The 13,878-nt window shown below is 35.7% G+C and overlaps 2 protein-coding genes across 2 annotated transcripts in view; one reads left to right on the top strand and one right to left on the bottom strand.

Annotated features, from left to right (window-relative positions):
- LOC136806126 (HEAT repeat-containing protein 6-like) overlaps nt 1-6,609 on the bottom strand; it is a 46,498-nt gene extending 39,889 nt beyond the window's left edge. The window contains exon 1 of the mRNA XM_067062693.1: nt 6,525-6,609. The gene's annotated coding sequence lies outside the window, so the exon portion shown is untranslated. The remainder of the gene's footprint in view (nt 1-6,524) is intronic.
- A 178-nt stretch (nt 6,610-6,787) lies between these two features.
- Nucleotides 6,788-13,617, top strand: LOC136806125 (T-complex protein 1 subunit beta-like). Its single transcript, XM_067062692.1, has 3 exons — nt 6,788-6,995; nt 11,114-11,364; nt 12,065-13,617. The coding sequence occupies exons 1-3, from the start codon at nt 6,959-6,961 to the stop codon at nt 13,385-13,387; spliced, it is 1,611 nt and encodes a 536-aa protein (XP_066918793.1). The 5' UTR covers nt 6,788-6,958; the 3' UTR covers nt 13,388-13,617.
- The last annotated feature ends 261 nt before the right edge of the window (nt 13,618-13,878 follow it).

The following is a 13,878-nucleotide window of genomic DNA, read 5'->3' as shown; positions in this document are numbered from 1 at the left end:
CGGACGGAAAAACACTGATTTCTGAGAAAAGTGAGCAATGTTTGAAAAGCCCTTGTGACCACTAGAATTGTTTTTGGATACTTATTTTTGGTATATGGCTTCAGGAGTAAGTACATATTGATAAAATACTAAAGAAATATTTAATAATAGACCTTTTTTTAAAGAGGCAACCCTATTGAATAATTATGTAGTCCAGCATAAAAACAATGATACAGCCATGCATAATTACGAGGCCCGGAAAACCCGAGTTACAAAAACTCGAGTTACAAAAACCCGAGTTACGACGAATGTGACGTCATAAGTCTCAAATTATGACGTCATAAGGGGACTTTTTAACTCGAAAAAGTTATTTACTGCTGTTTTGTAACTCGAAATATTTTTTTTAAATTTTGTTTTAGAGTTACGTAACTCGAAAATAACTTTTAAATTTTATTTTTCGAGCTACGTAACTCTAAAACGAAATTTTAAAAAAATATTTCGAGTTATGTTAAAGCGCAACCAAGTTGGCCAAAAATTCTAAAAAGCGCTTTTTTTCTTTTAGAGAGGAAGGGAATAAAATTGAAAGGGGACAGTAAACAATTTAATTTTCTGTTATTTTCTTGAGACTTATACACGTTTTTTTTTTTTATAAGGAACCTTAACTTGGCTCCGAGCCTGGAGTTCCTTATTTTGCCAGAGAGTTTCAGCTTCAAAGTTCCTTACCGAGTTCCTTAGTTACTTAACTGTTAAGTTTGGATTTGCTAAGTGTGTAGCTTCTTTATCAGCATTTTTTTTCTTTTTGACATATTGAAAGGTTTTTCTGCAATATTTTCCGTCTTTTTATTTAGGTTGTTGTAAATGTGTGCAAGTTCAAATTGAACTCTCGCTGTTTCTTAACTTGATTTTTTATTCTCAGCCTGAGCAGTTCCTTAACAATTCCTTATTTCTCAGACAATTTTCAGCCTCAAGTTCCTTATAAACGTGTTCCTTATAAAAAAATATATTCCACAATCTATATTTGTTAAATTCAAATTCATTGTCCTTTCGTTAAAAGCTAAAAACCTCGAAAAACTTCACAGGTTTTTCACAATTTTTTTAAGAAAAAACCATACGAGAACAGAAGGTTTTGAGGGCTAAAATAGTAACAATAAGTTAAGATCATTTCTTAACATTCCTCTTATGGACTCAAAAACACCTAATTTCTTAGAAAATTGCAGAAAATACTCACTTAGTGAAATAGGAACATTTTAAGAAAATTTTAAGGCTCAACAAAAAAAGCTAAAGATCCGAAGGCTTTGAATTTTTAGATGTTCTTATAGAAAACAAAATACATATTTCGTTGAAAAGATTCTCGATTGCGCAATGTACAAAAGTAATATAATGAATTGTAATCGTTTTAAAATAAATGTTTAGAAGGTTGCTTGAAATATTTTCTGATTGTTCAAAATCATGTTTATGACGCCTGCTCTTTTATCCTATTATAATTATTGTTTTGTAAATTAGATCTTTTGACAAGTTTCTATTCTAATCAGATCTATTGATTCTTCTCTCGAAAGAAATGGTGTATATTTATTAATAGTATGAATTCTAGAATTTTTGGCCGACTTGGTTTCACCTGAAGATAACTCGAAAGTTCAAATAATGTACTACAATTTCAAGTTACGTAACTCGAAAAATGAAATTTAAAATTTATTTTCGAGTTACGTAACTCTAAAACATATTAAGAAAAAAAAAATTCGAGTTACAAAACAACAGTAAAAAACTTTTTCGAGTTAAAAAGCCCACTTATGACGTCATAATTTGAGACTTGTGACGTCATATTCGTCGTAACTCGGGTTTTTGTAACTCGAGTTTTTGTAACTCGGGTTTTCCGGGCCTCCATAATTACTGTTTCATGCATATTATAATAATTATGCATGGCTATATCAATGTTTATTTTTGCTGGACTACATAATTATTCAACAGGGTGGCCTCATTAAAAAAGGTCTATTAAGTTCCCCCCACTTTTTTTTGCATAGGAAGTGAAAAATGCCAAAAAAGTGACATTGCCGAAAAGTGACGAAAAAAACATTGGTGAATGTAGAGCTACCATTTTAGTTAGAGTAATTTAATTGAACTTTCACCCAACCTTAAAGCTGCAGAATTTAATTAGCTTTTCAGGGATAGCTTATTTTTTACCACAAGATTTCTAGTTCTTGAGATATGGCACTTTTCCCAAACACTGCGTTTTCTCAAAAAAAGTTGCGTTGGGACAGCGTGAAAATATAAAAAACAGCGTGGCGGACGACCCTCGACATGGCCCGAGAATTCTCGGGCCAAAACTTTTATTGGAATTCGCGTAAAGCCCGAGTATGGCCCGAGCTAGCCCGAGAATTCGGGCCGTGTTCGGGCCACACGCGGGCCACGCACGGGCCACACTCGGGCCAATTTTTGAAAACATGATTTAAACAGGCGTGTAATTTCAGGACTGAATTTTTTTAACATTTTCTTTGAGAAAAACTTGGTTTCTCTTATATAATTATATTAAATATATGAATGTTGTAAATTCATATAAATATTAAATGTCTTATTTGGTATGAAAACATTGTTATAAATATACTTAGGGTGGAAATATTTGCTAGTAAACTGGTCCTGGTTTTAAACTGAAGCGTGTCCACGGGAAGCTCGTAAAAGTTGTTTTGAGCGATATAAACAAAACAGACAAATCTTATTTTGTACTACGGTATTTTGTTTGACTGGACATGCTGAATCAATTTAACATTTAACGGAAAGAGTTATATCTGATCACCCAAAGTTACCTTCATTTTTTTATTTTTCATTTTTTTATTTTTTTATCCACGGATCGCTGATAGTCACCTTTCCGGGGGTTTTGTTGTTTGGAATTGATTAACTAACAGTTAGGTAGGGTCAGGGTTGCTAGTAACGGCTTGTCACTGCGCCAGGTGCATACTCGGCGCCTTGGGCCCCGCAGGGTTGCTAGTAACGGCTCGAATTTCAGTCAGGTTTAGGTACTTTTACCCAGGCGAACCCGAAAAAAATTTTTGTTTCCGGTCCACCGGCCGGGTGAAAATTTATTTCGTCGTAACCGGGCCGCATTTTTTTTCGACATCATCGTTAGGGTTAGGGTTAGTTTGTTTGTTTGTTTGTTTGTTTGAAAAATTTTCGTGAATCAGTTTTTGAGGCGTGTGATTTATCGCACATGATATTTTATATTCTACTGTAAAATGCACGCCTGGAAATCACTTGGAATGAAGGTTTTATCCTGATCATTGTTATAGAAATGAAATTTTATTCATCTCAAACTAAACCCTGCATTGTTTTTGTTGATTCTTGGTTGCAACTCAACTTTTAGGAATGTTTTTTTTTAATATACAACTTGGTTGTTATAAAAGAATCGTGCTGATTTGTGAGTAAAATAAATAGAAACATTCACAAAGTGGGGACTTTTCAGTAAGTAAACAGCTTTGTTTTTATAAAAGGAATCATGCTGACTTGTGAGTAAAATAAAAAGAAACATTCATAAAGTGAGGATTTAAAAAATTGGGGAAATGTTTCTCTCACTCTACTTTTTTCTCAAAAAAGTTCCCTTCGTTATCACAGTTTGGAGCCTTTAGCAATTGAAGATAAATATTCAAAATGAAAGAGAGTGTCCAGTTATTAGAGATTGTAACACAATTGAAAATATAAACGATGAAAATTAAGTATTTGAATAATCGCACACCTAGACCACTATAAATCAAAATCTAGGGGTGTGATGATCACACGTGAATTTTTCTTATGCCGAAGCCTGTAGCGGTGTCAAGTTACTACAGATTTAAGGTAAAGAACACCATCATTTTAACTTCACGAGTGCTTTTAAAAATCGAGTTTTGGAATCGAAATTTAGCAAAAAAAATTTTTTTGCGGCCGGCCGGGTGAGTGTTTTTTTTGTCACCCGGTGGACCGGAAACAAAAATATTTTTAGGGTTCGCCCCATATTATAATAACATTACCCCCGTCTTTTGCCAGTTCGGTATAATATGTTATGAATTGCGTGATTTTGCTGTGCGGCGATGGCTCAACTGATAGAGCGCTGGCTTCCGAATCAGAAGGTCTTTCTTTGGTGGTGGTTCGAATCCCACTCGGTGCGAAAATTAGGTTGGTCGAAATTGATGGACAAATGATTGACAGGTATGAAAACTCAGTCAGAAATGAGAAACTAAGTCTCAGAAACTCAGACAGTCAGAAAAGAGAAAGACAGGATCAGAGATAAGAAAATAAAATAAAAACATGAAGGTACTTTGGGCGATCCGATGTAACTCTTTCCACATTTAACATGGCCCGAACATGGCCCGAATGACTCGGGTCATGTTCGGGCCAAAAGAATTGATAGGGTCTCTCGGCCCGAACATGGCCCGAAGAGGCCCGAGAATTCTCGGGCCATGTCGAGGGCCATGTCGAGGGTCGTCGTGGCGGAAAGGTTAAAGGAAAGAAAACAAGCAACATGCTGAATGGACCTACCTGTTGATCAAAATCAGATAAAAGTAGGTGTTCTACATTTTACTATTGGTATTGAGCAAACACAATAAGTTTTAGAACAATGCAAAAACGTCTGATTTATTTTCTTTTATCATTGTGTAACTTGGTCGTCTTTTTTTGAAAATTTTATGACGAAAAAAAAATTTTCCGAGAAAAATTACTTCAACCACATTTTAAGGTACCTTGCACTCTATCTTTCTGACAAAAATCAGGAAAAACTAATAAAGCAATTTTGCACCAAGTCCAAAAAACCTTATTTTTAGGTAGTTTTTGGCCCAAATTTACCCCAATTTTTTTTTTCAAAATCGGGCTCCATCACTTTTTAGGCATTGCTATTTTATATCATTGTGCAAAAATGAAAAAAAAATAATGAGCCGATCCCGAGAAAAGCTGCTAACAGGAAAATGGTAAAGGGAATTTCCACAAAAAAACGAAAATCCGTATTTTACGACGAAAAAAAATTTTCTGAGAAAAATTACTTCAGCCACATTTTAGGGTACCTTGCACTCTATCTTTCTGCCAAAAATCAGGAAAAACTAATGAAGCAATTTTGCACAAAGTCCAAAAAACCTTATTTTTAGGTAGTTTTTGGCCCAAATTTGCCCCCCAAAATTTTTTTTCAAAAATCGGGCGCCGTCACTTTTCAGGCATTGCTATTTTGTATCATTGTGCAAAAAATTAAAAACAACTAATGAGCCAATCCCGAGAAAAGCTGCTAACAGGAAAATGGTAAAAGGGAATTTCCCCAAAAAAGCGAAAATCCGTATTTGACGACGAAAAAAAATTTTCCGAGAAAAATTACTTCAGTCACATTTTAGGGTACCTTGAACTCTATCTTTCTGCCAAAAATCAGGAAAAACTAATGAAGCAATTTTGCACCAAGTCCAAAAAACCTTATTTTTAGGTAGTTTTTGGCCCAAATTTGCGAAAATCCGTATTTGACGACGAAAAAAATTTTCCGAGAAAAATTACTTCAGCCACATTTTAGGCTACCTTGCACTCTATCTTTCTGCCAAAAATCAGGAAAAACTAATGAAGCAATTTTGCACAAAGTCCAAAAAACCTTATTTTTAGGTAGTTTTTGGCCCAAATTTGCCCCCCAAAAATTTTTTTCAAAAATCGGGCTCCGTCACTTTTCAGGCATTGCCATTTTGTATCATTGTGCAAAAAATTAAAAAAAACTAATGAGCCAATCCCGAGAAAAGCTTGTAACCGACGAACGGACAACGGTCAAATTAAAGGACCTCCCGGTAGGTCCAAAAATGGCAATGTTTACATTTCCGTAACCTTCCACAGTACTAAAGTGAGCATTTTTACCTACCGCCTCTACAGTGGAGATGGCGAAACTGTTAACCAGACGGTGTCAATCGAACAACTTCGAACAAAAATCGCAATCGAACCAATCGAACGTAATCGAATGCGATCGAATAATTGCGATTCGATTGTCGAACGTAATCGAATCTGTCGAACGGCCGATTCCTGGGTACTATTCGATTGTGTTCGATTGCGTTCAAGTAATGTTCGATTGATAGTTGACTATGTTCGATTGGTTCAATTGATTGTCAATTATATTGGATTAATGTTCGATTACGATTATGTTCGATGAGTTTGATTGCGATTAAATCAAATTGGATCACTCTGTTAGAGCTTTTTAGCGTGGGCGGCCGAGGGCTTAAGTACCATACCAAAGCGAATAAAATCTAATACAATCGAATACAATCGAACGTAATCGAATACAATCGAACGTAATCGAAGCAATCGAATACAATCGAACGTAATCGAACAGTAAATCCTGGGTAATATTCGATTGCGATTCGATTGCGTTCGACAATCGAATTTCAATTATTCAATTGCGTTCAATTGCGTTCGATTGATTCGGCGTTCGATTCGTTCGATTGACACCGTCTGGTGTTAAACAGTGTATTGAAAAAAAACAATGAAGAAAGGACAATGCTGAGCTAGCCTATCTGCCTATCTTCATAAAACGAAAAACAAAAGACAGGGAATGAATATATTATCATGCTTACCAGGCTACTACCAGTGGTTTCATGTAATGTCTATTTGTCAGGTCAAATTGGTCAAACTAAAAGGAAAGCAGACATACTCACACACTCACACCTACTCCGTACTCACATCAGGTTTGTTTTCTTTTTGTAGTAAGAGCCGACTGCACCAGACTTACCTCTTTGCGGACTACAACACTTTCACTTTCAAAACATTTTGCGGGCTTTTTTGTCTCGATGTTTTATGGTGGGAACGAAGAAACAAGTAAGAAAATTTGTGAATAAGCGAGAAAAGAATTCACTAGCCTTTTGATTTAGCCTCACTTTGATGGGGAAGCATGGATCCTTCTCGAAAATTCTTCGCTATTCGAGGTGTTGTGTTTTTAGTTTACAAGAGCTCTGGCGTTTGACAGAAGGATTTGTTGTTTTACGTTGAAAACTGACAAAGATTCGCCGTAATGTCGTCCCTAAATCCAATCAATGTATTGCATGCAGGTATATTTCATATATTTTTTCAGAATCATGATAGGAAGAGACATATCTGGATACTATATTATAGACAAGTTCAAGTAGTAGACAGGCAGCTGACGACATCTAAAATCTGGACGACTTTGGGACAAACGTCGAGTTGATTTTTCTTGTTCCCATATATCTACTGATCCTAAAAATTTTACTCGGCGTCCGAAAATTTATTTAACGGACATGTCCGGTAGTAATTTGTCAAATGATGACGTCACCCTCAAAAGTGAAAATTTGATTTCAGCATATAATAATGATATATATACCATTCGACGCATTTTTCGACCTAGATTCTAAATCACATCAGTCTCAATAGGTAAAAATTTAGATTTCAAAAGTTATGACTTAAATTTGACATGTGATTTTGGTCAATCATGACCCTCTCACCCCCTAAAAATGTCAAATTTCAACGTCATCAAATCGAAAAACAATTTACACCATTCGAAAGCTCGTCAAAAACTATATAGAAGACAATTAAACGGGTATATTCGATTTCTCAGCCTAACTCGAGAAAATTGAGATCGTAATTCCTTATAAAATGAGGCATTTTTTCAAAAATGACGTCATAGAAGAGCTAGGGACCTCAATAACTTTTCATATACAAATTTTTACTTGTTAAGATTGATGTGATTTTAAATCTACATAAGAAAACGCTTCGAATGGTATGTAAAACTTTGAAATTTTGCAACATCAATTTTTCACTTTTGCTTGTGACGTCATCAATTAATAAATTATTCTCGGACACGTCCGGTAAAGATTTTTAAACACGCCGAGTAAATTTTTCTGACTCTCTAAACTATAAAGATTTCTAAATAAGTACTCAATATTTGTCCCTCGAATTTTCACTGATTCACTTTTTTTGATGTCATCAGCTGCCTGTCTATAGCTGATCTGGGCTGGGCACACCCTAAAAAAAGGCAATCTGTCATACACCCGCTTCTCACACACCCACTGGGGCCCCTTCCCATTGGAAAAATTAGACAAAATATCATCCCCAGTAGAAAATTATACTCTAAATTTTGTCCCCGCTGAAAATAATCAGATAGGAAAACCGTCACTGCGAGATTTTGTGTTATGTTTTCCGTCCCCACTGAATTCTCTGGCTCAAACATGGAATGAACCCCCCCCCCCTGCGGGCTGGGGGCTGGATTTTTTTTTAATCTTAGGAGGTACCTATGATCTCTTTTATACAGTATCACATGCGTTTGGTTTGGGAACGTGAAACAGGAACTTATCAATATATCTCAAGAACTAACAGATTTTTTGAAGTTCTGTAAAAAGGTCCAAGTTCCTGAATAGTTTTACAATGTTCTGTGAAAAAAATCATAACCATCAGGCAAATACTCGTTCATCTATTTAAGATTGAAGACAAAAATTTGCGAAGAAAAATAAACCTTGAGCACAAAAAATGCTTTTTTAAACACTTTTTTCCACCGAAAAACAAATAACTGAAAACATAATATGCTTTGTCTTTAAGAACAAATTTTTAAAAGGCTTTTGTTGTTCTGTAAATATTTCTTTTTGGATTAAGAAATTCCATATTTTATTGTTCTAATGATTAGGGGCCGTCGACATTCGACTTTCGAATTTTTTAACGGCATTTGGCCGTTATGGTTCTGACCCCCTCCCCCCTCTACGTTAACGGCCATCAAATTCTCTAAAGTTAAAAAATTGTCAAAAATCGATGAAACTCTAAATTTTCTCCTTCACTTTCATCATTGTTTCGTCAGCCATCTTTAATATCGCTACGGCTTCGCTCAGTTTACATTTTAAAAATAACGCAGATAATTTCTAAACTTTTTTCCGAAAGTTGCGCGAATTAATTATCTCTGTAATCATAATCAAAAGAATAGCGGCATTTCTAAAATTATTCTAAAAAATAGCGAAGTGAATACTTTAGGTATGTCTGGTATGTGACTTTAGCAGATCTTAGTTGATAAAAGGAGGAAAAGAAATATGGAAAGTAACATTTGTATGAAATAAACGTCTCAAAAATCAATATTTTCTGGTGAAAAGAATTGATATGTGGTGAGTTGACCCCTTAAGAGATTTTCGACCTTCCCTTAACGGCACATGGTCGACCCCCTCCCCCCCTTAATGGCCAAATGCCGTTAAAAAATTTGAAAGTCGAATGTCGACGGCCCCTTATAATATTTATTTATACAGTCTGGGAAATCCTCTCAATTGCACGTTTATGTTCCGAGGCCGTAAGCGCGCAATTGCACGGTTATCAAAATGGCAGAATTTTAATTACACGCTTATCGAAATTGTTCTGAAACGGGCGGTAAGCGTGCAATTGCACCCTTTATTATTCTGACACGCAATTCCTTCCGAAAGCTCTATTGAATTTCAAAAGCCTAGGGCAGTTTTACTCAAAATTTATCGTAGAAGAAGATTCCGTAAAAATGGATTGCCCGTTAAACCATGCCTTCGCCCGAATTAGAGAATTCTGAACCCCTTGAAATCCCTAAGCAATCTCAACCGGGCGGGAGCGGGCGTAAATTATAACCATGCAATTGCGCGCTTACGCCCTCGGAACATAAGCGTGCAATTGAGAGGATTTCCCAGACTGTTATAAGATGCTTTGTTGTCTTTTTAATCTTTGTGTAAACTTGCATATGTTTTGTATACTTTCCAACCAAATCCAATCACGACTTTTTCTTTCCTGTATTTTTGCATGCAGATAGAAAGGCGAAAAGGTCTATTTATAGAGAGGTTGAAACTGTTTTTCTTTGCTTTAGTGGCCAGAGAGGAATAATCCTTTTTCACACAGTGATTCAAGCTTTCATATTATTCCTTTCTCTAAAGAAGGGTGTTGGAATTAGACAAGGAATGTCGATATTAGACTAACTTACGGTAGTTTGTATAACTGTTATATAAATAACCGTTAGAAACTATCTTCAAGCATAAATCAGTGGCACAGTGGTTACAGCGTTGGATTTGTGATCATCAGAACTTTTAGTGGGTTCGAATCCCACCGCTGGCAATCTTTTGGAAAATCATTCAAAAAAACATAGAAAATGACTCACAGAAAGATACAATGTACAATGCTGCTACTCAAACACTCAGAACAAATTTTCAAATTTGAAATTTTCAACCGACATGCTAAAGCTCTGAAAGTCAGAAAATGTTCAACGTCTGGAAGGTTTGGACACACAAAACACAACATTTGAAAGTCCTATCATAAAAAGTCATTTTCTGCAGCTATTGGATCAAACACAGAACACAACTTTTACAAGTCCTATCAAGTTCTTTGAGAATAAATTAAACTAGCCTGGATGATTCTTTGGACTGAAGGACATATTCCATTGACCAATCAGATTCATTCTTTACTTTGTTCACCACTACAGAATTTTGGACGTTTATTTGTGACAAACTTTCACCAAAAATATCAATTTTAGAGAAGTTCATTTCATGCCAAAACTTTTCCATGTTTCTTTTTGATTACATTATTCTTGTCACCGTTTTGAAAACCAAAACAAACAGCCGGTTGTTGGGTTCCCTTTGTTAGACAGTCTACATAATGTCTACTTTAGGCGTACAAACTTTCGCAAGGTCAAAAGATCGCGAAGTACGACATTTACTTTCGCGAATTTGCGGGAAAAGTTATTATAAAAGATATTTATTACGATTTTGAGGTTTTATTGATTTCCAATATTTTTGAGAATTTTTCCCACGCTTATTAAACTTTCACAAATTAAGTTAAGAATTTTCAAAGACATTTACTTTCACGAAAAAGGCCAAAATTCGCGAAAGTTTGTCTGCCTAAAGTATTTGATTTGTAGTTTTTTTAATGGGTACACATTATGTGATGGGAGCCTAAAACATTTCAATACACATCAAGTAAATAATTTTTTATGATGGACAGCATGGTATTTTGGGGTATCCAGGTTGTATTGATCAGATTTGATCGGTCTTCGAAAGTTTGAAAACTTTCAACAAAATTTTCACCTAATAGAATGAAACGAGATGATATTTATATTGTAGAATTAGCTTCGAAAGACTTGAGATTTGTTCTATTTTTTACTTTTTAGAATAGTGTCAGTTCATTGACCAGAACCAATAAAAGCTCATACATTTTTCTCTACTTCCAGGTGCTGAAGAAGAGAGAGCAGAAACTGCTCGCCTCTCTTCCTTTGTTGGGGCTATTGCCATTGGAGACCTTGTCAAAACAACCCTTGGTCCAAAAGGGATGGATAAAATTCTTTATTCAATGGGTCAAGAAGGAAAAGGTGGACAAAGCATCCAAGTTACTAACGATGGTGCAACAATCTTGAGATCAGTTGGTGTTGATAATCCAGCAGCTAAAGTTTTGGTTGATATTTCAAAAGTTCAAGACCAAGAGGTTTGTACAGTGTCATTTTGGATAAAAAAGTGCTTATCATCAAATTTCTCTCACTCTATCATTTTGTGAAAGGCATATTTTAATCAGTTTGATTGAGTTTATGATGAAATAATTTTAACGATTCTTTCTGTTTTCTTTCAATTATTGAAATATTTTGAATTGCCATTTTGTCTGCTTTTCTTTCAAGTTGTTCTTACTTATTCAACAGTGCTGTAAAAATAGTTACAAATATTAATTAATTCAAAACTAAAAAAACAAAACACTCAGATATACCTTTCTTACTTTTAAACAAAGTTTGGAAACAGTCCCAGCAAATATCAGATTTTTTTTAATCCACCAAGGAGTTATATTTTTAGTCTTTGAGATTAATTAATCCTAAGCTTGGTCTGCTCAGAAGTCAAAGGTAACATGCCTTGGGGCTGTCCATATAGTACATACGCAAAGATTTTCCAAATATTTGACACCCCTTCCCCCCTTGTACACAGAGAACAATAGAAATGACATCATTTAAACAATAGACATATGCTTTTGCTAAACCCCCTCTCCCCTTCACTGCGTACATACTATATAGATGGCCCCCTTCTTCTCTAGTATTGAGTAAGTTCAACTTTGGCGCCTTTCTAAAGTGAGGAACCTTCCCCTTAGAAGTATTGAATTTAGCGCCAATAGCTTCAAATGATGTTTTTTTCTTGCATTCTAGGTTGGTGATGGCACAACCAGCGTTGCTGTCTTGGCTTGTGAATTACTGAGAGAGGCTGAGAAGCTTATCTCACAAAAAATTCATCCACAAACCATCATTGCAGGATGGAGAAAAGCTTCCAAAACTGCTGCTGCTGCATTAGAAAACGTTGCTAAAGACAACAGTGCTGATTCCGAAAAATTTAGAAATGACTTGATGAATATTGCTCGTACCACTTTGAGCTCTAAAATTTTAACCCAACACAGAGAACATTTTACTGAACTTGCTGTAAATGCTGTCATGAGATTGAAAGGCAGTGGTAATTTGGAAGCTATTCAAATCATCAAGAAATTAGGCGGCAGCTTAGATGATTCTTTCCTCGATGAAGGATTCCTCTTAGATAAAAAGATTGGAAACAATCAACCAAAAAGAATTGAGAATGCCACAATTCTCATTGGCAACACTGCTATGGATGCTGACAAAATCAAGGTCTTTGGTTCACGAGTACGTGTCGATTCAGTTGCCAAAGTAGCTGAACTCGAATTGGCTGAGAAAGAAAAGATGAAAGATAAAGTCAACCTTATCTTGAACCACGGAGTCAACTGTTTTATCAACCGTCAACTGATTTACAATTACCCTGAACAACTCTTTGCTGATGCAGGTGTGATGGCTATTGAACATGCTGATTTTGAAGGTGTCGAACGACTTGCTTTGGTTACCGGTGGTGAAATTGTCTCCACCTTCCACAACCCAGAAATGGTCAAAGTTGGAAAGTGCAAACTCATCGAAGAAGTTATTATTGGTGAAGATCGTTTGATTCACTTCTCAGGAGTCGAAATGGGAGAAGCATGTAGTGTTGTTTTACGTGGTGCTACTAAGCAAATCTTGGACGAAGCTGATCGATCTCTCCACGATGCTTTGTGTGTTCTTCAACAAACCGTCAAAGAAACCAGAATCGTCTTCGGTGGAGGCTGCTCTGAAATGGTCATGGCAAATGCTGTCAGTAAATTAGCTCAAGAAACCCCCGGCAAAGAATCCATGGCTATTGATGCTTTCGCAAATGCTCTCCGACAACTACCAACCATCATTGCTGACAATGCTGGTTACGATAGCTCTGAGTTGATCTCACAATTGAGAGCTGCTCATACTACCGGTAACTCAACAGCTGGTTTGGATATGAATCAAGGAGAAATCGGGGACATGGTTGAACTGGGAATCACAGAATCCTTCAAAGTGAAATATCGTGTTCTCACAGCTGCTGCTGAAGCAGCTGAAATGATCTTACGTGTTGATGACATCATCAAGGCTCCACCACGACCAAGAGGCTCAGACCGATGCGGTTAATTTCATTTAATGAACATAATAAGAATGCTTTCATGTTTGGAGTACATCCAGAAGGCTTCCAGTCATCTGTGAGGACATATATCATCATTCAGCATCATTCCTGGGAAAGCCTTTTTTACCTCAAATTATAATTTATTCAGTTCAATCGACTCTTTATGCAAAATTTTAAAAATTCATGGACAGTCTAAAAATATATACATCAAACGAGAACAATTTTCTTCTCAGCTCAAGACAGAGTATTTTATTTATGTGTAAATCAAATTTGAAATACCATCACAGAACTGTCTTTTCCATTATATTAAATTTAGGAGTCCTGGGTATATCGCTTTACATTTTAACAATGGAATAATCTTAACACTGTGTGGATGGGAAAGATTTGTAAGGATAAGATCTTCCTAAAAAGAATTTTAAATGTCAATATGATTTTTGTGGATTTTGAGTTGTTTTTTTTTTCAAAGAAAATCTCAAAATCTTAAGCCTGAATGCCTCAT

This window comes from Clytia hemisphaerica, unplaced genomic scaffold (genome assembly GCF_902728285.1).
Source record: "Clytia hemisphaerica strain Z4C2 unplaced genomic scaffold, Clytia hemisphaerica genome assembly, whole genome shotgun sequence".
Classification (NCBI taxonomy): Eukaryota; Metazoa; Cnidaria; class Hydrozoa; order Leptothecata; family Clytiidae; genus Clytia; species Clytia hemisphaerica.
The sequence above is the reverse complement of the archived record's forward strand: the minus strand, read 5'-3'. Positions and strand labels throughout refer to the sequence as shown.